Source organism: Solanum verrucosum, unplaced genomic scaffold (assembly GCF_900185275.1).
Source record: "Solanum verrucosum unplaced genomic scaffold, falcon-dt-bn FXZP01000060.1, whole genome shotgun sequence".
In the NCBI taxonomy this organism is placed as follows: domain Eukaryota; kingdom Viridiplantae; phylum Streptophyta; class Magnoliopsida; order Solanales; family Solanaceae; genus Solanum; species Solanum verrucosum.
The window spans coordinates 3,023,855-3,047,429 of record NW_026020129.1 but is presented as its reverse complement, the minus strand read 5'-3'; the positions used below and the strand labels follow the sequence as shown (position 1 = coordinate 3,047,429).

At 35.2% G+C, this 23,575-nt stretch overlaps 2 protein-coding genes across 4 annotated transcripts; both read right to left on the bottom strand.

Annotated features, from left to right (window-relative positions):
* Nucleotides 1–1,665: 1,665 nt before the first annotated feature.
* Nucleotides 1,666–11,777, bottom strand: LOC125826186 (WAT1-related protein At4g19185-like). Of its 3 annotated transcripts, none has more exons than XM_049505502.1 (7): nucleotides 11,376–11,777; nucleotides 9,025–9,087; nucleotides 8,805–8,921; nucleotides 7,514–7,799; nucleotides 4,179–4,334; nucleotides 2,201–2,352; nucleotides 1,666–1,880 (listed from the first exon to the last, which is right to left on the bottom strand). In XM_049505502.1, the coding sequence occupies exons 1-7, from the start codon at nucleotides 11,564–11,566 to the stop codon at nucleotides 1,709–1,711; spliced, it is 1,137 nt and encodes a 378-aa protein (XP_049361459.1). In that variant the 5' UTR covers nucleotides 11,567–11,777; the 3' UTR covers nucleotides 1,666–1,708. The 3 variants fall into 3 exon arrangements, with proteins under 3 accessions (XP_049361459.1, XP_049361460.1, XP_049361461.1); XM_049505503.1 differs by having other exon boundaries at nucleotides 11,543–11,573; XM_049505504.1 differs by having other exon boundaries at nucleotides 7,514–7,794; nucleotides 11,376–11,569.
* Nucleotides 11,778–12,909: 1,132 nt separating this feature from the next.
* Nucleotides 12,910–22,763, bottom strand: LOC125826185 (conserved oligomeric Golgi complex subunit 6). Its single transcript, XM_049505501.1, has 11 exons — nucleotides 22,424–22,763; nucleotides 22,257–22,309; nucleotides 20,488–20,635; nucleotides 20,280–20,387; nucleotides 19,279–19,346; nucleotides 18,627–18,750; nucleotides 18,390–18,536; nucleotides 18,018–18,278; nucleotides 17,645–17,929; nucleotides 14,001–14,147; nucleotides 12,910–13,590 (listed from the first exon to the last, which is right to left on the bottom strand). The coding sequence occupies exons 1-11, from the start codon at nucleotides 22,631–22,633 to the stop codon at nucleotides 13,066–13,068; spliced, it is 2,076 nt and encodes a 691-aa protein (XP_049361458.1). The 5' UTR covers nucleotides 22,634–22,763; the 3' UTR covers nucleotides 12,910–13,065.
* Between the last annotated feature and the right edge of the window lie 812 nt (nucleotides 22,764–23,575).

Here is a 23,575-nt window from a genome sequence, read left to right as displayed (position 1 = left end):
ATATATAAATAGCTCTCGCTCATCTCCCTCCTATTTCGCTCGCCACTTTCCTATCTCGCTCACGTATATTATATCCCAGATACATGTATCTAATGAGATTTGTATGTTTTTGAGATACATAGATAAATCTCGCTCGCCTCCTTCCCGTTCTCGCTCTCCTCTCCCTATTTTCAGCGTATCTAATCGCAAAAACTATGTATAGATGTATTTGAATAAAATCTAGTATAAAATTATTAATTAGTGAGACAATATGAAATTATCTTAAATCCGGTAGGTGGGATTATTTATTCCTATGTGACCCCTTTCTATTTTTTCGTGTAGTAAATTCCATTAAAGTTGTTGACTTTTATATGGCTATATATACTCTATGGTACCATTGCTATAGGACCCTTGGGTCACTACTATGTGGTAGAGGAATACGTTTAATTATGTGATGTGGATGATCGGATTTCTCAATATAAAAAATATGGCTAAATAATGTGGTCCAATGGAAGATAAATTTTTGAATATAAAAAAATCTTTAATAAGGAGTTCGACGACTAATCCTCTCCTCACTCCAATTACCCTATTTTGTGATAAGTGATAACGAAGCTAATCCTATTTTGAGGTTAAAAGTTGTTCCACATACAAAAAATCCATTGTTAAAGGTGACTTGTTTGAGAAAATAATAAGAAATCCATGAATAAAACTGTCCTTTTTAATGATTTGATTCAAAAATGTATCTTACTATTGCATTGGGTCAAAAATATTTTTTCTTGACAAACATATTGTTATTTTATGGGGTTATATGTATCATTTTCTCATAAATATATTATTATTTTTAAAGTATATTTTTTTTCTTGATAACAATATAGTTTTTAAAGAACATTTTTCTTATTTACTTTTAAAAAAAATATACATAGAAAAATTCTTTAACGGATAAAAAAGTAAGATGTAATTTTTTTCTTCTTAATGTCATTTTATCAATTAAAATAAAATAAAATTTCATATACATTTAAACTCATAATATAGGTAATATATATAAAATCATACTAATTCATCACTAAATTATCATTTAGATAACAATAATAAGAAGTCTAATAAAATAGAAAAATACTTATATTTCTTGATCTTTTTTGAATTGAAAAAGGATAAGCACTCGCTAATATAATCCTTGTATTTAAAGTTAAGATACAATAATCATAATGCCATAAATGAAATTTTTAGAGCAATTAATTAGAGCATGCCCTCATATCGAAATTGAAAATTTTATTCTCACAAACAATTGTCTAGCAATTAATTAGAGTCATTTGATAAATGATTCTTCTAGACAATTTTGAGTATGAACATGAGCAACAGGATATTCAATTGTTATTTGGTTAATATACAATAATCATTAAAGACTTGAAATATAAACTCAACAACATTATCAAGATAAGTTATTTAAATTGCATAATCAGAAAATTGTGTTCTTAAATCTTACTATTTGAGCAAGCAATGTCACAAATATCATATTAATAGACTAGCCTTGAATACTATCCATCTTATCATCACATCAAGATAGATTTCAGAGAGTGTTCCAGCCCTCTATAATCGAGTGACGGTGGAATGACCATTTTGGTAGAATCTGGTGCTTTTGAGAAAAAAATAGTAAATGAAATAAAATTGTTGGCAGTGAAACAAGACAGGAACATGCAAATGATATCTGCAGAAATATCTAATCAGTGATCTATGGCACTGAGGAAGAAGGAACAGAGGTAATGTGTCCTGTCTGATATGGGATTAGGGGATCCGTCATCTGAGGCGCATGAGGAACAGTTCCCTTGGCTGTCAGCATCTCTCTGTAAGATGCCCAAGTTACTAAATAAAGCCCAACTATAATGAGAACTCCTCCCAAAATGCTGCAATTACAATGCACGGAGATATCTTAGAACAAAAGCTAACAACGAACAACTAGAAGATGGACCGGAAAGAAAAAAATCATATGCACTCAGCAAGTGGAACATTTCATAGTTTCGCATGAACCAATCTCCAAAAGAAAGTAAATCAGAAAGAAAACATGGCAAATTTCCAGCAGGAGAGCTTCACATTACCCTCATGTCTTTTTGGTTCTCGTTGTGACAAAACAAGTATAAACCAAAGATATGAGAACATAGACGGATATAAATGTTTTGTTTTTTTGGGAGCATGATATACATTCAGAATAAATCAGAGCACTAACCTTCCCAGATAAATAGCGCTCCCAAGAAAAATACTAGACAAAATTGCTGATGCAGCAGGTTGAAGTGGATTGTATAAAGCAACTAAAGAAGGGCCAAGAACCTTATTGCACCATGTCATAAGTCCGTAGTTCAGCGCTGATGCAACAATTCCCTGAAAGACATTAACCATTATGACGAAACTATTTCATTTCATTCCAACTAAAAAGTGTGTCCATCTACATACTTACCATATGGGATGAGATGTTATAGACAGATGAATGAGAATCCACTATGAAACATTCAGAAGCTAATTTAAAACATGATGCATTGATGATCGCAAATTAAAATAGCAACTTAGTGGAAGGAAGTATGAACAGTATTGACCCTGTTCTTCAAAGTTCAAGGGCAAATCTGGATCATTTTGCATGGTTCAAGAGAAAATTTGATCACTCCACTTGTAAAAAAGGACCAAGTTATAGGGATATTTCTTGGCTATCATACCATGTTAAATTATTTGACCACCTCGTGAAAAAAGTTAAGTTGTTGGGAGAGAGCACCGTATACTTAATTATGATTTTAACAACAACAATTAACCTGATCAATCTCAAGCTCTGGAATAAGGCTGTCCTACTCGAGAGCTTCTGGGATTCGACACACAAACAAGATGTTATGTGGATGAAGTCGATTCATATGCTTTACATAAAGGGTCAGAAAAATTGATGATATGTTAAGAAAATCATTGAAACAAGTGTTGTGAATCACAGTCAACTCCACAATTTGAACAGGAAGAGTCTTATTAGACAAGTGTATCTGCACCTGCTAGGGGACAATATAAGTGTCTTGAAAATGTTTCATGTTCAGGAATGAAGCAAGAGCTAAGTCTATCTTCACTTTGTGGCTTAATTTCCAAGGTAGGCTGCTCACAAAGGATAGATTGATCAATTGAAACATGGTGTGTGTTTTGTCAAGCAACACTAAAGACGAGATCATCTCTATGTGCTGTCCCTTCGCCAAGAGTCTATGGGATAGACTTTAAGATGGCTCCATAGAGCACCTTGTAGGCCAAGAGACTGGACTGATCATATGCACTGTGCAATTATGCAGGCCAAAGGGAGACTCACAAAGCTCCTGTTTTCAAACTGGTATATGCAGAATATGTACATCCTGTCTAGTAGGAGAGAAACCAAAGAGTATTTGAAGATAAGTGTCGATCAATGAAAAGCACTGCCAGGGAGATTGCCTTCACTTGTAATATTCGAGCTTCAACTCCCATACAACAACTACTGCATCAGTGTCATTTCTAGCACTATCCCTAGTGTATTTGCTTTTCTTAGTAGTTGAGTTACCTGTTATCTAAAAGGAACTAGAGACCCTCCCTAGGAGGTGAGTCAAGTTTGCTTTTCTTCAGTAACAGGGGTGTTTTTGTTGTTTTTTTGCTCTTAGATAGCCAATGTGTGAATTGGCTGTGGTCTTGTAAAATCAATACTTTGGTGATGAATAAAATATTTACTTACCAAAAAAAAAAGTAAATTATACCTGGTATCACATTTCTTGAATTTTTGTATATCATCTCAGATTTCTTTTTGGCATAATACATAAATGTGCCCTTTAATTTGACCTCATTTCACATTTATGCCCTCCATCTTTGGATGTGCACAAGTAGACACTTAAACTTGTATAAAGTTGATCAAGTAGACACATGGATCCTATGTGGCATAATACACGTAGGACACCACGTAGGATGCAAATTGCCATGTAGGAAGCCACGTAGGACGTGTGTGTTTATTTACTCAACTTTATTCAAGATTAAGTGTCTACCTGTGCACACTCAAAGTTGGAGGGCGTAAATGTGAGTTGAAGCCAAGTTAAAGGACATATTTATGTATTATGCCTTTCTTTTTTATGTGAGGTAAATCATTTTGAGACTTGATCAAAGATAAATAAAATCTCATTTCATGCATCAGCGAAAAATGAAGATCAGGCTTAAGAGAATCTTACAGCATAGAACACAGCAACAACTTCAGATGGTGTCAAATACCAGTTTGTTGATCCATCAGTCGCAAAGAATGACGTCCCTATCATTAATAGAACGCCAAAAGAGTAAGAATATGCTGTCAATGATATGCTTGCTGGGTATTTTTCCAAAACTGGAGCCTGCAAAAAAAATTCTTAACTCACTCAACTCTGCAGACATTTCATAATAATATACACACATACACTGACATACTCAAGGATGTTCCAGACAATCCTTCAAGCTAGCCCAAGATCTGAAGTGTCACAGATATTTCTGAATAAACTGTTTGTACCAATCCTGACTGGAGGTCATGCAACCAGCCAAAACCAAATTGTTTCTACGGATTATTTCACAAAATATTCAGTATACTTTTTGGCCTATTGGGTATAGATTATTTCACAAAAAAAATCAGTCTTTTAATACATCGATTCTGTTGATTAGAATTAGTATATGTTATCTCCTGTTAAAACCCAACAGTATATAGCTATTGTTCAGTTAAGTCATCTTTCTTAACCAATTATCAAATGATCACTAATTTATATAATCTGAATTACTTGACGAAATCAAAACTTAACATGCTTAAGATTAAGTGAAAGGTGTCCAGTATAGTGGCAAGATGAGCATATTGATCTCTTTCAGATGAATAGCAATTGATAGATCAAAGTTCACAAGAGCAGAAACCAAATAGGAGAGAATATCATGAAACTGAACGTAATAACTTTTAATAAGGAAAGTGTTAAGGGCTTTTTTTTTCTTTTTTGAAATGGTAGCATGTAAGGGTAAAGGGAATTATATTTTCCACACATTTGCTCTTTTTTTTTGGGGTCAAAAGGTATTTTCATTCATAAACATTTGGACTTATACATGGGGCATACCATAAGATAAAGATTCTACAAAATATAATTCTCTACAAACTCCGCCCAATCATCTATACAACAAGGTACTTTCTGTTTCCACCAAAAGAAAATAAAGGAGACTCGATTCTACTCCTTCAAAATCTCTTCTATTTCTCTCTCTCCAAACTACCCACATCAACAAAAGAGGAACCATGTTCCAAGTCCTTCATCTTCTCCTCCTTCTCCCATTCTTCCAACTGAACACCAACTCTTTCACAGTTCTTGGCATTACCCAAGAGGTGAAAAACCACTTAAACATTTGCCACCATAGTTTCATGGTAATTCCACAATGAAGAAGCAGATGGTCCACATCCTCACCCTCCTCCTTGCACATGTAACACCAACTGATTCAGACAACTCTCCGCTCTCTAAGAGTTTCTGCTGTCAAAATCACCCCTCTAGTAGCTAGCCAAGAGAAAATGCACACTACCTCGGCACATTTGGAACCCATACTGCATCACGTGCTCCTCCCTGACTACAAGTTTCTCATAAAAAGACTTCACAGAGAACACTCCATTGTTAACTAGGCCCTACCACCTAACATCGAGAATATCCACTGGATTAGTTTGCCTATGGAGTAAGTCTATCAATCTTTGAAACTCACTCACTTCCCAATCTTGAAAACCTCTTCTAAATCTCAAATCCCAAAAAATTCTCTCCACCTAGTGTCCTCCCTAATATGTCAGACTGTCAAGTCTCTTTGGCAAGAAATTCTGTACAAACTTTGGAATTTGTCTTTCAATAATACGTTTCCACTCCATTTATGTTTCCACTCCATTTATGTTTCCATAAGTAAACTCTCCTCCTATCTCCGACCTTGAGTGAGATATTTTCCACAACATAATCCCATCCCTTCATGATATTCCTCCACAAACCACAACCGAAGGGCAAAACAATATCTCTAGTTTTCCAAACCCCTCCGTAATCCCATATTTGTCCACTATCACCCCCTTCCAATCTTGTAATTCCACCCCAAACCTCCATATGTTTGCCCAATAACGCTTTATTAAATACTTTTAGTTCTTTAATTCCAAGTCCTCCCAAGTTTTTAGAAGATGTGACAGTCTCCCACCGCGATTACTTCATCTATTAACACAAACTTGGTGGTAAGAGTGAAGTTCAATAATAAATCCAGTACGGTTCTTTAGTTTTCATACTCCTGAACCTTGGGGTCAGCTAAATGAATCTCCACCATCCATGTTCCCCATTTAAGCTCTTCTAAGTCTAACACAGGTAAACTAAGTAACATACAATTTGGAGAGTGTTACATATATTTTTGAAGAAAATATAACAAGTCTTCAAAAATTAAACACTGATCAAACTACTATATCCAAACCTTGTTGGAAGAAGAGTTCACTCCACAAGTTTGTGAGTGAACTGAAGACACTTGCAGTCGAACTAGTACACCTATCTACCTATTTCCATTCAAGAACTAGACTATCTGAAGACTTTGGAAAGAAAATTCTGACTTAACTATGTAAAAGGCCCCAAATAAACATCCTAATGTTCTGTTTACTCCTAAGTCACTCCACAAGCTAACAAATCATTTCTGTGCAGTGGTTGCAACTTCTGCTCTGAACTAAATCTAAGACAGCGCGTCCCTTGGAACAATTAAATATGTCTGTACATTATATAAGAGTATGAACAACGAGATTTCCCTCTATTGGTCTAGACTATAAATCCTGCCTAATTGTGCTATTTTACTATGTACTTCCTATTGGAAGGCCATCTAGATATAGAGGTTTCATTTCATTTTAGGACATACGAGCTGTTCATGTAAGCAAACAGTGATACTAAAAGGCAATTCAAATTTAAGCAACATCTTCTACATCTTCACCCCCAACAAAAGAAGAAAATAGAAAAAGAAAGAAAGAAACCCACTAGACTATAGTTGAGATTCTACAAGTGAAAACCAGTCAACAATCAAGATGAATCAACAAACCATTACCAGCCTTTCCTAAGAACCAGTGAGTGAAAAATATATCCCCAGACAAGAAGACACGAAAGAAAATGAAGGAAGGAGTATTGGACATAATTAAGTTACATCTAATAATTTTTACAAGGTAAGTTACATCTGTATTTTACATAGCAATAGTTCATTAAACTTTTTATCAGGTTTTAATCAGTTGTATAAATTCACTCAATGCCAATTTCACAATTCAAAGGACCCCTGCAAATGCTAGTGCATCACAGGCAACTCACCCAAAACATGCCAAAATCACCTTCGTGAGCATATTATTAGAGGAGGTCCATTGTGAAAGGACCTATATACAAGGAAGATCAGTCGAACTATTTAAAGGATGACTAGATACATATATAATTTATATATGTGCATAGCCTTTCAGTATAATCATTGAGAACTGTCTGCTATTTATTCCAATCAAGTCGATCTGAATTAACGATTGAAATGATTATCTAGTTACCTGAAGAGCCAAGTATGCTGCCATGCATATACAGTTCCCTATTAAGCATAAAACACCGAGGTGCCACTTATCAAGTCCAAGCTCCAGAAAACTAGACATTAGCCATCCAGCAGGCTCTGGTTGACCCTTAGAACTTATCTCAATTTGTGCTGTGAAGATTGATGTGCCGCCTCCAAACATCGCTGGACCGCGGAATAAGGCCATTAAAATTGCCCCAGAAACACAAACAATGGTACCTCCAACTTTTGCCTGACCTTCCACAGTAAAGAATTTCACAGTTTCTGTACTGCATAAATAACACACATGAATTACACAATATAAATGATGTTGAGAAGGTCAATAACTGAGCCGGATAAGTTATGTGACAATACTAGAAATGCACAATGGACTGGTCCATGTTCCTTCCTGTGATGATGGAAGACTTCTGAGTTCTGATGACTTAAGAAGCAGGGAACATGGACTACTTCACAGACAACATTTTTTCTAAAAGCCTGTGCCTTGTATTTCCATTAATTGTTCTTGATATCAAGAGATTCTCATGGATCACCTGCTTGCATGTCAACTAAATTAAGGCATAAAAGTTTCTCCAAATCATAGATGTACGTCTCATTTCCACTAAAATATGTGTTACCACAGTTGAACAACACCCTGTACTCTATCATTGATCATAAAATTACTTTTTAAATGGTGCACTATTAAAATAAATGTGACACCCTAGCTTAGGATAAGAGTCCCTCATGGGCAAAACACAGAAAATATGCTGAGTATATAAGTAAGCAGTCCTTACACCCTAGTGACACGTTTTAAAGCCGTGAGGGTCTAGGACCAAAGCGGACAATATCACTAGGGGATTGAGCCGTTACAATAAATAAAGGAGCACCTAAGTTGTTTTTGGCAAACAAAGACACCCGTTCACCTCAAATGTTTCCAAAACAGCACCACATAAACCAATATTCTACACTTAATGTAGTTTCTAAAATATCTCTTATATATATTCTACAACAAATGCTATATGATATTTTATACTACATGTAGTATTTATAATATCTCTTACATATTCTCGTCCATGGTCTGTCCATCATGCTAATACTTGTGACTGCTCCAATTTAAAGCACAAAACAACTTTGTAATTAAGAAAACAACATTTGACACTTGATAGAAGACTATGATTTTATAAAGCTCACAAATTTAAGCAGCACAAGGCTCACTCAACACCCAGGACATGCAAGAGATGGGAGTGATGGAAACAAATACAAAATCAAGAGATGAAGGGGGTTGACTGTATACTGACCCCAAAAGTACAGCAAGTATGAATGTGAAGACTGGTATTGCAGGTTGCAAAGCAGCAGCATAAGTCGGATTTGTGTTGCCAAGACCAACAAGGAACAAGAGTTGGTTACCGTAAATACTGTCTCAGTACCAAGGGCGAAAACAGACATTTTCAGGAATAAGCTTTTATCAAGTAGAACAAAGCAAATTCAAACTAATATGCGTAGGACATCAAAACTTACCCAGTCAATCCTAAAATGAAGAATGACAGTAGAAGCTGTTTATTCAGAGGAACCCTCAACCTCCTATACATAAAGAAACATAAAACATACATTTGTGAGCGATGCTCATATAATTCCAAATATTGTAACTAACTTATCGAAAGAACTTATTGAAAACAATATGCAACATATTATAAGAACCTCAGCTTGCATAATATACCACTTATCAATACTAGTGCTTTTTTTAACAGGAACCAGGTCAATGATAATGCTTTTCTTTTAACAAACTCAAATCTTACACATCATCATGAACCCAGATCACACATCATCATTAGAAAGCTAGACATGTTAGAATAACTATATCAAGGTTTTACACTCAAATCTGCTTTTCTTTCTAAAACTGGTAATGTGGTTTGAGTCAAATCTCAAAATCAAAAGAGTAGCAAAAAAAATCATTTATAGTCTTTGCTTCAGTTATTCTGGTTTCTGGACTACCAAATAGTCAATAAAATAAATATTTTATTCAAGCAACTACTCATAAAATAATTAGGATCTGCTATATGAACCTCTGTCCACCGCGCTCTAATCGAGCCCATTCCATTTTAATACTGAAAAATAAATTGATTTTTAAAAGAATTAAGGATTCTCTAAAGCTAAAGGTTTTCTGAATCTCCTGCTTATTCTTGTACGGACAGTGACATACAATATTTAATTAAATTAAAAGCATTCTAATCAAACATACATCTTAATATACATGTAACAACAATAAATAACCTCAATCTCAACTAGTTGGTATAGCGTAAATGGATTATGTTGGATATTTTGTAATATGTAGAGGTCTTAAATTGATCAGACGAACATGGCTAATATGAAAAGTCATTTCTTAACTTCTATAATATACGGACTCTCTTGAAGTAGCCTAAGAAAAATCTGCAGGTATATACAAGGTCGTTGTTGTATCTTGGAGGGAATTGCTTGTATTTTCCCCAATATATATACAGGCAATATCTCTTTAAGGAAAGTGATTCTTCACGCCTCAAAACCATCTTCTTCTTCAATTATATTTCCTAATTTTTCTAACAGATTATGTACTTTCATTGTGTTCTATTCTTAGTTAAATCCACATTGGCTCCAAGAAATTGTAAGTTTTTTTAAGGCAATTTACATCCATGTGATAGGTCTATATTATGCACTTTTAAAACATTCAACTACCATACTTCCAGTGTTGCATCAACTAGTATGTTCCGAGGTCTATGATCAAGAAACCCTTCTCTCAAAATTTGTTACTTGCAAACTTTGTCTACTGTGATTATTTTTAATCTTTTCCAACTTATATGATCACGTATCTATCTCAACATCTATATTTCTACTACATTCGTCATTGATATGCTAATCTTTAGAAATCCAACAATTACTCTCATAAAACACTGTTGATCTCACAACTATTCTAAGGAACTTGTGTTTCACTTGGTATAGCCCTTTGCCCCTTTCCTATCGCATAACACAGTTGTAACACTCCCCAATTTCTACCCCCCGTATTTCAATTTTATGTATTACATCTTCATCCATCATGTCATTCTCTTTACAACTGAACCTTCTTATGTGAACTGTCAACATTTAGACACCATCATGCCATTGAATCTTACTTCACTATATTATCAGAATATGCAATTGAGTGTGAAAGTTAGTTAAGATCCAGAAGTTAGTTATCCATGTCAGCAGGGTTGTTAGTGACAGTTGCAAAGTAGTTAGAATTAGTTACCTAGTTGTCTATAAAACAGTGAGATGTACAGATGAAACTCATCTATATACACTATAAGTTTTGTACCAAAATTATACAATCTTATTCGTTTGTAGAGATACAAATATATACGTAGAGAAAAGAAAACAAACTAGTAATCACAGAATCAAGGGATGATTTTATTTGATCTAATTTCCTAAACTATTTAATAGCATATTAGAATTTGGTTGTTTGAATGTACTTTTTCCTCTTTCGTAAACAGCCTCTCTAACTCAGAGAGGTAATAGCAAGACTTGCACACACTCTACCCTTCTCAGACCCCACAAAGTGGGATTTCACAGAGTTAGTTGTTTTTGTTGTTGAATGTATACTTGTACTAAAGAACACAAAATATAACTTAAATATGGTTATTCTATTTATAAAGATTAATTTTTTAGGGTAAATTTGAAAAAAGAAAAAATATATTGAATGTCAAAGAAGTTAAAAACAAGATTTTGGGTGTTTTTGAAAATTTCAAATACAACTTAACCATGTAGATTAGCAATAAAAGAAGACTACATTAGTTGGTTTGCATATTTAAGACAAACAACGAAAAAAGGGGATATATATGTAAAGAGATAAAAGAACTAACTTTTCACGGAAATAGGCAATTGAGGCAAGAATAGATATAGCAAGAAGGTCTCTATACAAACAGAAGACAATTTCATTCATGCCCACTTTGAGAGCCACTGTGGTAATCACATGGTAAACACCATTGAAAAGCTGCACCAAAACCATTGCACCATGGGCTTTCCATACCTCACCTCCATTTCCTACTGCCATTTTTGTTAATTTCTTCCACTCCTCACCCACCCCTATATATATAGTACACTGTACACCAAGTTTAATGAGGGGTAGGTGGTTTTCTGGGTCTTTAATTTGAAGCAGGACCACTTATATTTGAAAATTTTTCTGCTGATTTGATTATAATTGCTACTAATTGTGGATGAAAAAAGTTTGAGTAGTTGGAGGGATCAGAAACCTCACATTGTTCTACTGCTCTTCTTGCATTGAAAAATTGCATCTTTCTGAACTTGGTAAAGGTGCAAATTTAGTTGATGTGGTTTGTTCTTTTCTTTTCTTATTCTGGTAAGAAAATTCTACTAGTTATAATCATTATTTATTTATATTTCATAGTATAATATACTAATAGTGTCTTTTTTTAATTTGACTTTATTTCATATTTATGTCCTTCAATTTTGAGTGTGCATAATAACAGAGGTGAAATGAAGACTAAATGTTTGCGGGTTCTAAATTTCCTTTTAAAAAAAGAGAGGGGGTTTGGAGCTACAACTTTAGCGTGAAAATCATTTTCATGGTCTCTTCTTTACCACTGAACCATCAATCAATTTTGTTAGGGGTTAACAAGTTAATTTACATTTATATTATTAAATTTTCTAGTACAAATACAGGGTCTACGGAAAAGTTATTGGATTCGTCTGAACCCCTACCTAGCTTCGCCTCTGCGGAACAGCACAAGTAGACACTTAAACTTGTATAAAGTTGAACAAGTAGATACATGAGTCATACATAGGACACCATATAAGACACAAATTTTCATATATGAATGCGTGTGACTATTTATTCAATTTTATATAAATTTAAGTATCAACTTATGCACATTCAAAGTTGAGGTGCATAATTATAAGTTAAGGTCAAACTAAAGAGCAAATTTATATGTTATGTCTTTATTATAATAAACTTAAACAGTTAAATATCAGGTGACATGTAATGGTTCTTATATAACCAATTGAATTAAAATATCCACCAATTCAATCCATTTATACCACTTTGTTTTTAATATATTCTTTTGATTCCACTTATATTGTACATTTCGATAAGAGTAATTAATTTTGACAGAATGTGTCCCTATTCGAAAAATTCTTGTCTTTAATTTTACGATTCTTTCAATTGGTAGGTGGGATTATTATATAAATCATATGTGGTCCTCTTATTCGTTTCGTGTAGTAGATTTCGTTTAAGTTGCTTATTTTGTATATGTCTGATAATACATACCTACCTCACTTGAGGCAAACTAACTTAAAGTAGGTGATGCATGCTAATTCATTTTTTTTTGTTGAGAGCAACCACTAGGAGTGATACAAATGGAAAATCACACCAAATAGAAATCGACTCAAACTTATATTAGATATAAATTGATTCAATTAATTTGCAGTTTTTTTTACGCATACAAGTATAAAGAAAATATGAATGAAAAAGTGAAAAATACAAATAGCAGACATACTTCTGAACGTACTACAATTACATGTATAATTCAGTTATCAAATTCCCAAAATTGTTCTTATCTGATCAGGTGGATGTCTAGCCAATGACTTTGGATCTGTGTAACCATTCTCAGGATCCATGATAGCTCTGTAAATAAGCTCATAAGCTTCGGCAAGGGACCTAGCTACCTGAACACTTGTTTCTGATCGCAATCTTGGAACTTGCATCTGCTCAAATTCAGGAATGGCAGTTTCACTGCCTAAAATGAGACCAAATAAAGCCTTCAAACTCTCGGCAACAGAAACTGGAGATGTATCCTCTTGTTCTGCTAATGGTGTCCTAGCTATGGAGTTGCTAGATTCATTAATTTCTAATGACTTGCGGAAATGTGACATTTTAGTTAATAAACCACATCTTCTTAGAATAGCTTCAACTTCTTTTTCCACGAGAGCATTTATGTGATTGTCTATCATCACACCTAGCTTCTTCACATAGCCGCTTGCAACTTCATGTCCTAAAAGTGGTTGCTGGATTGCACATAAGCAGTTGATAAGGAAAATTTTGGCTGGAGTTTCACTGGTCTGCATAAAACAAAACAGAAGGTTAACGCTAGGGATAGCAGGCATAAAGCAACCGTCTGATAGTACTACGTTATACCACCCTTATCAATTGACAGTTTACTCATGGAGTCATGGTAGCAGACATTGAATGAACACAAAATCAAGATTTCAGTCAATCATCTGTCTAACATAAGGTGGTCCAGCAAATCACACTTGAAAAAAAATACTATTGTTAAGAGTAAAATGTCCCAAACACAGCTTGGAATGTGTCAAGAGGGTAGGATGATTCCATGGTTTCTTGTTTTTCCTGTCTGTTTGGTTTCTTATCTTTTAATGGAGGAGAGAGAAGGGGAATGAAATTTCATCAGCCAAGATTACAACACGAGGCCTAATTGGACTTTGACCTTCAAGGGAAACAACACCAAAAATACCTGCGGTAAAGGTGCTGAATTGCTGCCATCCAAAAGAGCATCCACAGATGACCTGCGATGTTGACTTGGATCAGAAGTAATTCTGTTCCTTCTTGAGGAGTGCATGGAACCTTTTGACTTGTGCGCCTCTGCTGCTTGCTCACACATCTGCATGGAAGATAAATATTAAATATAGAAAAGCATAATAAGTCTGATGAGGCAATACTGCAGTAAAATCAACAATGATGCATTTACAGTCTGTCACACGTCAAGAACCCCAAACCAAACAATCTTAAATTCTGAAATCACTCAAACGGGAGAATGAAATCAACAGTGAATTCTAGTTTTTCCGATGTATATAGCTGATGCACTTCAGTTTTTCAAATAAACTACTCCCTCTGTCCCAATTTATGTGACTTGCATTCATTTTTAGTCAGTCCCAAAAAGAATGACACATTTCTATATTAAGTAACAATTTAACTATAAAATGTCTATTTTACCCTTCGTGAAATGATTTACAGCCACACAAATTTCTATTATTCATTTTGGACCACAAGTTTTTAAAGTCTTCATTTTTTTCTTAAATTCCGTGCCGAGTCAAACTACCTCACATAGAATGGAACGGAGAGAGTAACTAATTAACTTACTTTCCTCAACATAATCCTCTTTGCTGCACATGAGAAACAATGAACCGTGCTAAGAATTCAGCAGAGAACATATTCATTCTCATCATGAACATCAACCAAGGTTGACATGTACTTAACATGATTTTATATTTGGTCTTACTTTAATGGAAAGGCAAGTCATCAACTGTGAATAAGTTACTAAGTTACTGTAACATCTCGTACTTCAAAAAGTCAACTAGAGATCCGTACAAATAAAACTTCAGTTTTTAGTTTTGGGTCAACTTCAAACGACCATAACTTTCAGCACATAAGGAGTTAGGTGGCCCATGAGATATCAAATCAAAGGTCTTTGAGTCCTCTTTCCAACGCCGCCAAATTTGCTAAATTCCGAGCTTGGATGAATGAGTTATGCTCGTTTGAGTGCAGTCTGTCTAGTTAAGGCAATTCATCCGTGTTAAGAAGGGGTATTTTGGTCTTTTCCTTAACCACTAGGCCCAAACGTTTTTCTTCACCCAAATAGGAGTCTAAACTGATTAAGATCAGTTTCCATTCATTCCTAAACGCTAAGGTTTGAGAGAAGGGTTTCAAGAGGAGAAAAAGAAGAAGGTTTCAAGAGTTCATTCAAGGTTCGATGATTTTCGCCAAGAACTTAGTTCTTTCGAGATATGTATGTAAGCTTTCATAGTGTTGAGTTTGTTCGCCCTCACGCCAATCATGTAAACTTTTACCCATGAATTCGTTCTTGAAGTTGATTTGTTGAGTTCTTGAAAAGTTCTTGAGTTTAGTTAACAATGGAGGTCTTTGAGGGTTTTGTGAATGAGTTGAGTCACTTGATAGATTTTTGTGTGGGTTTCGTTGAAAATGTTTTGGATTTATGAAATTTCATGAAATTGGACCATGGAATTGCATTGGGTATGAATTGAATCGAGTTTGGGAGGTGAAGAAAAGATAGGGCAAAAATATGCGCTCAGGTCCGCGTTGCAGAGGCGCTTTAAAATTTCAATCTTCAAATAGTCACCCCCTTCTCCGCGTAGCAGAGAGGATACAGAGTCCTCTGTCTCGAAATTTTATTTCACGACCAAGAATTAAATCCTTCTCCGCACCGCGCCTGTGCTTCTCAATCCGTGTCATCGCTCTCTTCTTATTACTAACTATTTAAGCCCTCCTTAATCATTGAGAGATCCTATGTCCTAATCATAGTTCTTAAATTCACACTTCAAATCAAAGTAAAATTTAGAGGAAAGTTCAAGAAAGTTCTTTTGAGTCATTTTAAGAAGTCTTTTGCAATCATTTATAATTTGATTTAAGACTTGAGTAAATGAGTATGAAAATGAGGAGAATTAACTTGTATGTTTCAAATGAGTATAAAGGGAACTAAGTATTCCCAAATGTAATATCTTTACATTTAAAACGAGAGAAACAATGATTTCTAAATGAGTTTATGAGGAGTCTTGAGCATCACCTCTGAAGAGGATCTTTTGAGTAATTATCTCAGATTGAGGAAGAGTTATGTTAAACATATGAGCATGGGTAAAGGATGAGTTCTGACAACTTAAAATCCTCATAAACCATGTATGCCAACATGGGTAAAGGATCATACTTTTCAGATGATTCCTTATTGCTTATAAGCATAGCTTAGTGAATCCACTTAATTGAGGAGTTCTATACCCCGGCATGGTATAGGACAGTTCTGACAGCGTGGGCGAGACGTTGTATCATCACGTAGCTCATAGTAATGGTTGACGGTTAGAGAATCTCCCAAATAAGAGTAAATAGTTTATTTATTGTATTTTTATACACTTTGGGTTGATATTTACTGTTTTAAAAGCTTTATATATTGCATCTTGTTACCATTTCTTTCGGATTGAGTTGAGTTGAGGTGAGGTGAGTATGTCTTCCCTTTCTATCAGTTCAGCTGTATTTATATGTTTCAGTTTTCCTCTTACATGCTCGTACATTCAATGTACTGACGTCATTCGACCTGCACATTTTATGATGTAGATACAGGTGTTCAGGATCATCAACAGACGCTCCGTTGATACCATCCACATTCCAGCTAGCTTTGGTGAGCCTCCTTGCTTTCCGGAGGGATTCACATTATGGTTTTGTTTTTGTTAAGATGTCGTAGATCTTGTCCCGATATCGATCATAGTTATTAGAGGTTTCATAGACAATAGTTGTATAAGGAGTCTTTCATTGTTCCATGTTGACGTTTTAAAGACTTTGAGTTTAACACTTATGTTTATTTGAGTATTTCAGACAGTTTTGAGTTAAACTACTGTATTATTGAGGTCTTATGAGTTAATAATTGCATTTGAGTTCCTATATTGTTGATTAAGTCTTCCGCTGAGTATTGAGCCAGGCCAAGGGTTCGCTTGGGGACCAACGATGGTTCTCGAGTGTCGGCCACGTCTAGGGTGTAGGCTCGGGGAGTGACAGTTACATTTGTTTCTCTAATTCTTGTTAGCAACTTTTTCTCTAACTGTAGTGTCCAGGTCACACCTCAATTTATTTCACAGGGTACTAACTACCTCTCACTAGCACAGACACTTGGGTAACTTAGTTCACCAATGATTGGACAGACGGGAAGAAATCACCTAATGTTTTTGCCTCTGTTGGGATTTGAACCAAACATCATGGTTCTCAATCCATTTCATTGACCATTAGGCCACATCATTTGGGTGCAATTCTTTATTTATTTTTTGAAAAAAATCATTACCCTCTTAGAAAAAAGAGAATCATCAGCAGGTGTCAATTGTTAGAGAAAATGGCAAGCAAGGAAAGTCTTCCTTTCTTAGGTTCGCGTGGTGATTGCAATACCTTCGGAAATACAACAACATACCCACTGAGGGGTTAAGTGTAAACTAGGAAGCAGAATCCTCACGTGTCTTTCCTATTAAATGGACCAACAGAATTAAGAGGATTGTGCAGTTTTTACTTATTTAACACAAAAAACCAGGAACTAATACATAAGTAGTAAACTAGTAATCATTTTTTTCCAAGTAATCGTTTACTTAAAGTATCTTGATGGACACTAACCTGAATAATAGGGTCTAGCAAAGCAGATATAACTGGATCAAAGTCGGGCTTCTTTCCTGATGCAGGGAACATCATGCTATCGTGTGTTTGAATAATTTCAAGCAGCAGTGAAACTCCTTCCCTTAAAGCTGGTGGTGGAGAAAGATCAACAGCTACCAATGGAGGATACCTCAAAAGCTTCTCGCCTCGACCCTTTAGTATGTCAAAAAATGTTTTCTGGGCTGCTTCTTTGAGAACCAATAAAGTATTACATAGAGATGTTTCTATCCCCAGCAAATCCGATATCTGCATTGGAAAAACATTTGAGGGCAAGGACAACTTAAAAATGGGGGTGCAAGAAGATTGGGTTCACTGGCAGCAGATTTCAACTCACTGTATAGAAATAGAACTCCAGTGTATTGCTAAGCTTGTAAGAAATTATAAGATTAGGTTGGGAGTGCAAAACTTGTTCCACTCTAACTTTAAAAGGGCGGCAAACTCCTTCAAATATCCTGTCTAGAACAAAAGTCAAGTCAGATTCTGTCTTCTCAGACTCGCTATCTACGCGTTTGGAGTAGTTATGACTAGTTGGTCTAGTATCTGATGCATCCGGGTCAAGCAATGCAAGGACAAGCTCTCTTTCAGATGCCAATGCCTGTCATAGAGCAAAAACATGTACAAAATCAGATGTAGCAAGTCAATGCGCAAAAGGCCCTTTTTTTGCTTCACAGGACGAATAACTTAAACACCACGTTAAATCTATCACCTGATGCAACCATCCCAGCATGTCACCAACGTATCTTAAAGGATCGTGAGCATGCACTTCAATTGGCCTGGGAAGTCCTCCAGGTCCTCCACGTGTAAGAGCACTTATAAATCTCCTAAACAATGCATTGTGCCTCATGTTTGCCACCTAATATTTCAGATTGCATGAATATGTAATGCATATATCATTGCAAAGTTTGTTAAATTATTATTCTAACTTTTAGATAAGATAACTTACCTCTTCTGCACAATATTTAAAAAGCACTGGTCTTTCCTTGAGACACCTGACTGCTGTTCTCAGAAGTTCACCCACTTCAGGGTTATCAACATCACCAAGTCTCCTACACTCTGTCTGAACCCACCTAGAAAGAAAAACCAGCATAATCTCAAACACAGCAGAAAGCTCATATGACCACAGCACCCCTTGTTTAAGTACTTTTAAGTTTTAACTAGCCATACAAGAAATTAGACAAATCATATGACTCACTAATAGTAGACAGACCAATCAGAACGAAGTTACAATAACCAGACATCAGTCACTGAGACAAAACAGAGGTACATAAACAAAGAGAGAACTAATTCTAGAATGTGTTGTAGCCATGGATTGGTAGTGTTGCAAGAGGCCTAGAATAGATGTTCCAGTCACAAGGAGCAGGTTGACAAAGGTAGATCATACAAGAAAGAAACAAATTGATCAAAATGGGCATCTGAATTCCCTGCCACACAATATGAATTTTACCAGATAGCTATACTGTTTTATGTTCCAGACATCAGCTGACCACCACAGAAGTTACATTTTATGATAGGCACTTAAACAAGAGAATCCTACGACAGGAATATAATATGAAAAGTCCCAAGTTCAAGAGTCCACTGAGACAGAGAAGAGTAACCTGCAAAGGCGTTCATATGCTCCTTCTTGATACATGGCCATCATATCCATGAGCTCCAAACCAGCACGCTGCCGAAAGCATTCGAGTCAACAACAACAACAACATACCCAGTGAAATCCCACAAGTATGGTCTGGGGAGGGTATTCGAGTCAATAAAGCAAAAATAAATCAATCACGTTTGTCCTTGCCTTGTATATTTTTTTTGAGAATGGCAACAGTGTCCTTGCCTTGTATATAATACTAACATTTGGAAAAAGCTAGGTTATCATTAGGAAAATATAACTGAAACTAGATGAATGAACTCTTTTCATTTACCTATCATGTAAGGGCTCTTGAAGGGAAAAAATGCTCTTTTTCCATTTCATTTAATTGTGAAGTTCCCCATATATCCTTGGGTCACTCATGTAGTTCAACTTGTATAGACAAGGCAGTGATTTGTTAATAAAAATTTCAACTTTCATATTTCAATGATCTATAGCTCTTGTACAAGGTGTCCCTTTATGTCAGCAAAATTTTCATACCTATTTTTTAGCGAAAGAAGTGATCACATACATCTAAATTGGACTTGCTTCAATAAGCTAACACACCTTTAGAAGGACACAACTGTGAAGTGATTAAGAAGCATGACATTAGATGATAAAAAGTTTCTAGAACAGATGAGCAGATATTGCAGGAGAAATTGGTAAATATGTTCCTTTTTTTGGTATATATCAGTGTAATTGGTTAATCTGGCCTGAGATGAATTTAAATTGCGAAACATAGTTGTTGTTGTTGTTGTTTGCAATTGGTTAATCTGTTATAATTAGTGCGATTAGAAAATAAAAATGAATCTCAATATATGTCCTGCATAGAGTCCCACTATTCCAAGAGTAAATAACCGATTTTTAATTCATCAATCCAGATGAGGATCCTTCATTTGCCATAGCAAAAGCTGAATCAAACTACATGTAGTCTGGATCATATCATGTCACACTCTTCAAAGACATAAGAGAGAAGTTTACTTGGTGGTGTGTCCTGAGAAGCACTTTACAATTGGCATGGATTTCTTGAACATGAGCAAGAGCCTTAAAAAAATTCTCATCCAGGTCTTCTTCTCTTAGGGCATTAATCTACATCAACATAAAAGTTGTAAAGCAGTATGTTAATAACACAAGGAAAATAAGTAATATATGAGTGATATAGGCTTCAACCAAAAGGAATGACTAATACCTCTTCTGGGGATAGCTGATAATCACGAAGAAAGCATGACACAATCTCTTGCCTCTGTGTAGTAACTTCAAATTCCTGTTTCAGCCGTTCTGTGGTACTGATAATATCGCCTGTCGTGGCATTGCAACTGCTTAAAGCCATTGCAATTCTGGAAAATGCAGACATTACAAGAAGACATGTCAGCACAACAACTTCTTTTTAACTGATGTAATGGCAAGAGAATGTTATACATAATAAGTCCTTATAATACCAACTATGGCAGATAATAGCCAGGTGGGAGCACAATCCAAGATACTGGTATAAGTATTTAGCTGGAAACTTATTGATTGCATTTATCATATAATTGGTATTTGGAAGCTGCCACTCTGGCAAGATAGGTAGACATATTTGCAAGGAAACATGTTCAAGAAGATGAGGTCGAACAACAGAGGATTCTTTTCGGCTAAGTTGCTAACTACAGAACACCCAGTTAGTACTTAGTAGGATTTTTTTCAATCAAACATTAACTTTTACTCATCCAATAAGGCAATTAGCACAAACCATCTAAAGGTATCCCTCTCCTCTCTATCCATTTGATTATTGTGTGCAAAAGTATTGTCAAACTTAAAAACTAAGAGCTTCAAGGAAAACTTCCAACAATAGGACTTCACCTTCGCACACACTTGTCCAAGGAAAAATTTCACTTAAGATGAATTAAGGATTTCACCTTCATAAGTAACTTCCAATAAGTTCATTCAAAATGATTTATTTTCTTCACTAGTGCAAAAATGTCAATGCTGTCAAGCTAATTATCTTAATCAACATGATCAGACTAGTTTCAGAACCAAGTTCCCTACGGAAAGTTCAGAAGTGGTATACCTTTTTTGTCCATTTGACTATTTCCTATCCATCCAGCTAAACATAGTTTCACCAGACCATGATATTTTGTACAATATCTTATTCTAGGTGAGTCTACGAACTCCATATTTCAACTTCTTATCAGCTATCCAGGCAACTACCCAGTTCTGTAAAAGGCTTTACTACAAAATATTTTCTTTTTTCGGTAGATACCTCACATCTCAATCCCTTATCCACTAGCAAGTCAAAACTTAAGTCCAAAAATTCCTTCAGTTAAAATAGTCATCATGGCTAAAAACAAAATATCATCGCATGTACTTTTGTGATGAATGGTTCTTTGGGATCACTTCCATACACATCTGATATATGTCAAGTAAAATGTCCAACATACGATAAACAAGGATCCCGATCCTCACACATATCACCCTTTTTTTTAATAACACGTGCCTAAATTAACAAGTATTTTACGGGAAAGAACAAGAATTATCGCGCACCAAATTTCCTCTCCTAAGAGCATCACAATCCCCCCACTACTTCCATACATCACATGCACTATTTACCAAAAAAAAAATAAAAAAAAACAACATTTCATTCTCAACAATTTCAAACCACGAGAATGAAAGAAGGAAAATAAAATTTTAATTCCTTCGAATATAACTAGTTAACTTCCTATCAACACAGGTCAAAACTACTAACGTGTAAGTAGCATTCTCAAGCCAATACGATCCAAATGGATTTAACTTATATACGCCAACGGTGCAAACAAATTTTAGGCTATCCTAGTAATTTAACCAGTTGTAGCATGTTGCATTCCTAATATTCTAAGTAATTAGTTTCACTTATCATGGGTGACCAGATAGTTTAAAAATTAGCTTACACCTATAGAAGTTAAACTTAATCTAAATATATCAACCGGAAGAGTAATTACTTACTTGTCACAGCATTCAACGATCTCATTGACTTCTTCTTCAACTCGATCCAACGACTAACAAAGCCCATTTTAGAAAAAAGGAAGTTAATTCACCTGAGAATTACTAAACTAAGAACTTCAACAGAAATGAACGAAGGAAAAAACTCAAATTTCAACAGCAAACGGTACCTTTTGAGCAGCTGTGGAGGAAAGGAGGAACTCTTCATTGATAGATAGAGAACGCTTTTCAATAGTGGATCGGAGGTTCCGGCGAGAATGAGGTGTATTTTCGGTGTAGAATTCAGAGAGAGTATTGAGCGACGCGAGTAGATCCGGCGTGTCTGTTCGAGTTTCCAACACTTTCTTCAGCTTCCGAGATAGCCCCGGTGCCAATGCCATCGCCGGCGACCGTCGATTTCCTCTACCGGTGATAATCTATAGATATATGAATTCGTATGTATATGTGAAGCTCTTCAAGTGAAGTGATCGGAGTTGCAGATCTCTTCCTCCTCCTAACGTAAACAGAGTAAAAATGATTATGGTTTGGGCCCAAAACATCTAAATGGGCCTTATCATTTGGGCCGCTTAGTAAATTGGGTCAAAGCCCACCCAAATCATATATTGTGGGTCGAGGTAAAGATATTTATGGGATAGTCACTTTCGGATCGATCTTTGAAATATAGCAACTATTTGAAAATTCATTGGGAAATAGTTAATTTTTACGTGAAAACATCATGAAAATGTCATGAATTTCGAATTTAAACAAGTGGAAAATCTAGGATGCTATCATGAATTTCGAACTTAAAAAGAGTGAAACTTCATGACTTGTGTACTAGAAATCACAACCAGGATACTACGATGGAGTTTCACTTTTTAAGTTCGAATTTCATGTTAGTGTCATTTAATAACACAACTTAAACACTAAAAAATTTGAGAATAGTTAACTATAAAACAGCCCAAAATAATCTTGAAACTTGAAACAAATTATTTGGGCCTAAAGCATGTAATTCCCACCCACCCATGAGGTCTGTGAAACTGAATTTGAAGAGAGTATGAAAATGAGGAACTTTCGCAAATAGCCACTATAATAAATTTGATTATGTTTCATAGCTATAGTTTGCATATTTATGGACTGTAGCTACAATTTAAGTTATCTCGTTTGTATAATTTGCGAATTTGTATAAATTCGCAGGTTTGTATAATTCGCTAGTACATTTGTATAATTTAGTTATTTTTGTATAAACTTGCATTAACAAATTTATACAATTACAAACATAAAAAGTGTAAACAGTTATACAAATTACGAATTATACAAAAGTTATACAAATTATATTATACAAA

Coding starts and splice junctions, on each gene's coding strand:
- LOC125826186 (XM_049505502.1), bottom strand. CDS start 11,566: ATGGCAGTAGGAAATGGAGGTGAGGTATGGAAAGCCCATGGTGCAATG. Junction 8,922..9,024: donor TTCATTTTAGGATTGACTGG/GTAAGTTTTGAT, acceptor GTACTGAGACAG/TATTTACGGTAACCAACTCT. Junction 4,335..7,513: donor CAGCATACTTGGCTCTTCAG/GTAACTAGATAA, acceptor TTTTTTTTGCAG/GCTCCAGTTTTGGAAAAATA.
- LOC125826185 (XM_049505501.1), bottom strand. CDS start 22,633: ATGGCATTGGCACCGGGGCTATCTCGGAAGCTGAAGAAAGTGTTGGAA. Junction 18,751..19,278: donor GCATATGAACGCCTTTGCAG/GTTACTCTTCTC, acceptor TTTTCTTTCTAG/GTGGGTTCAGACAGAGTGTA. Junction 18,537..18,626: donor TTAAATATTGTGCAGAAGAG/GTAAGTTATCTT, acceptor CTGAAATATTAG/GTGGCAAACATGAGGCACAA.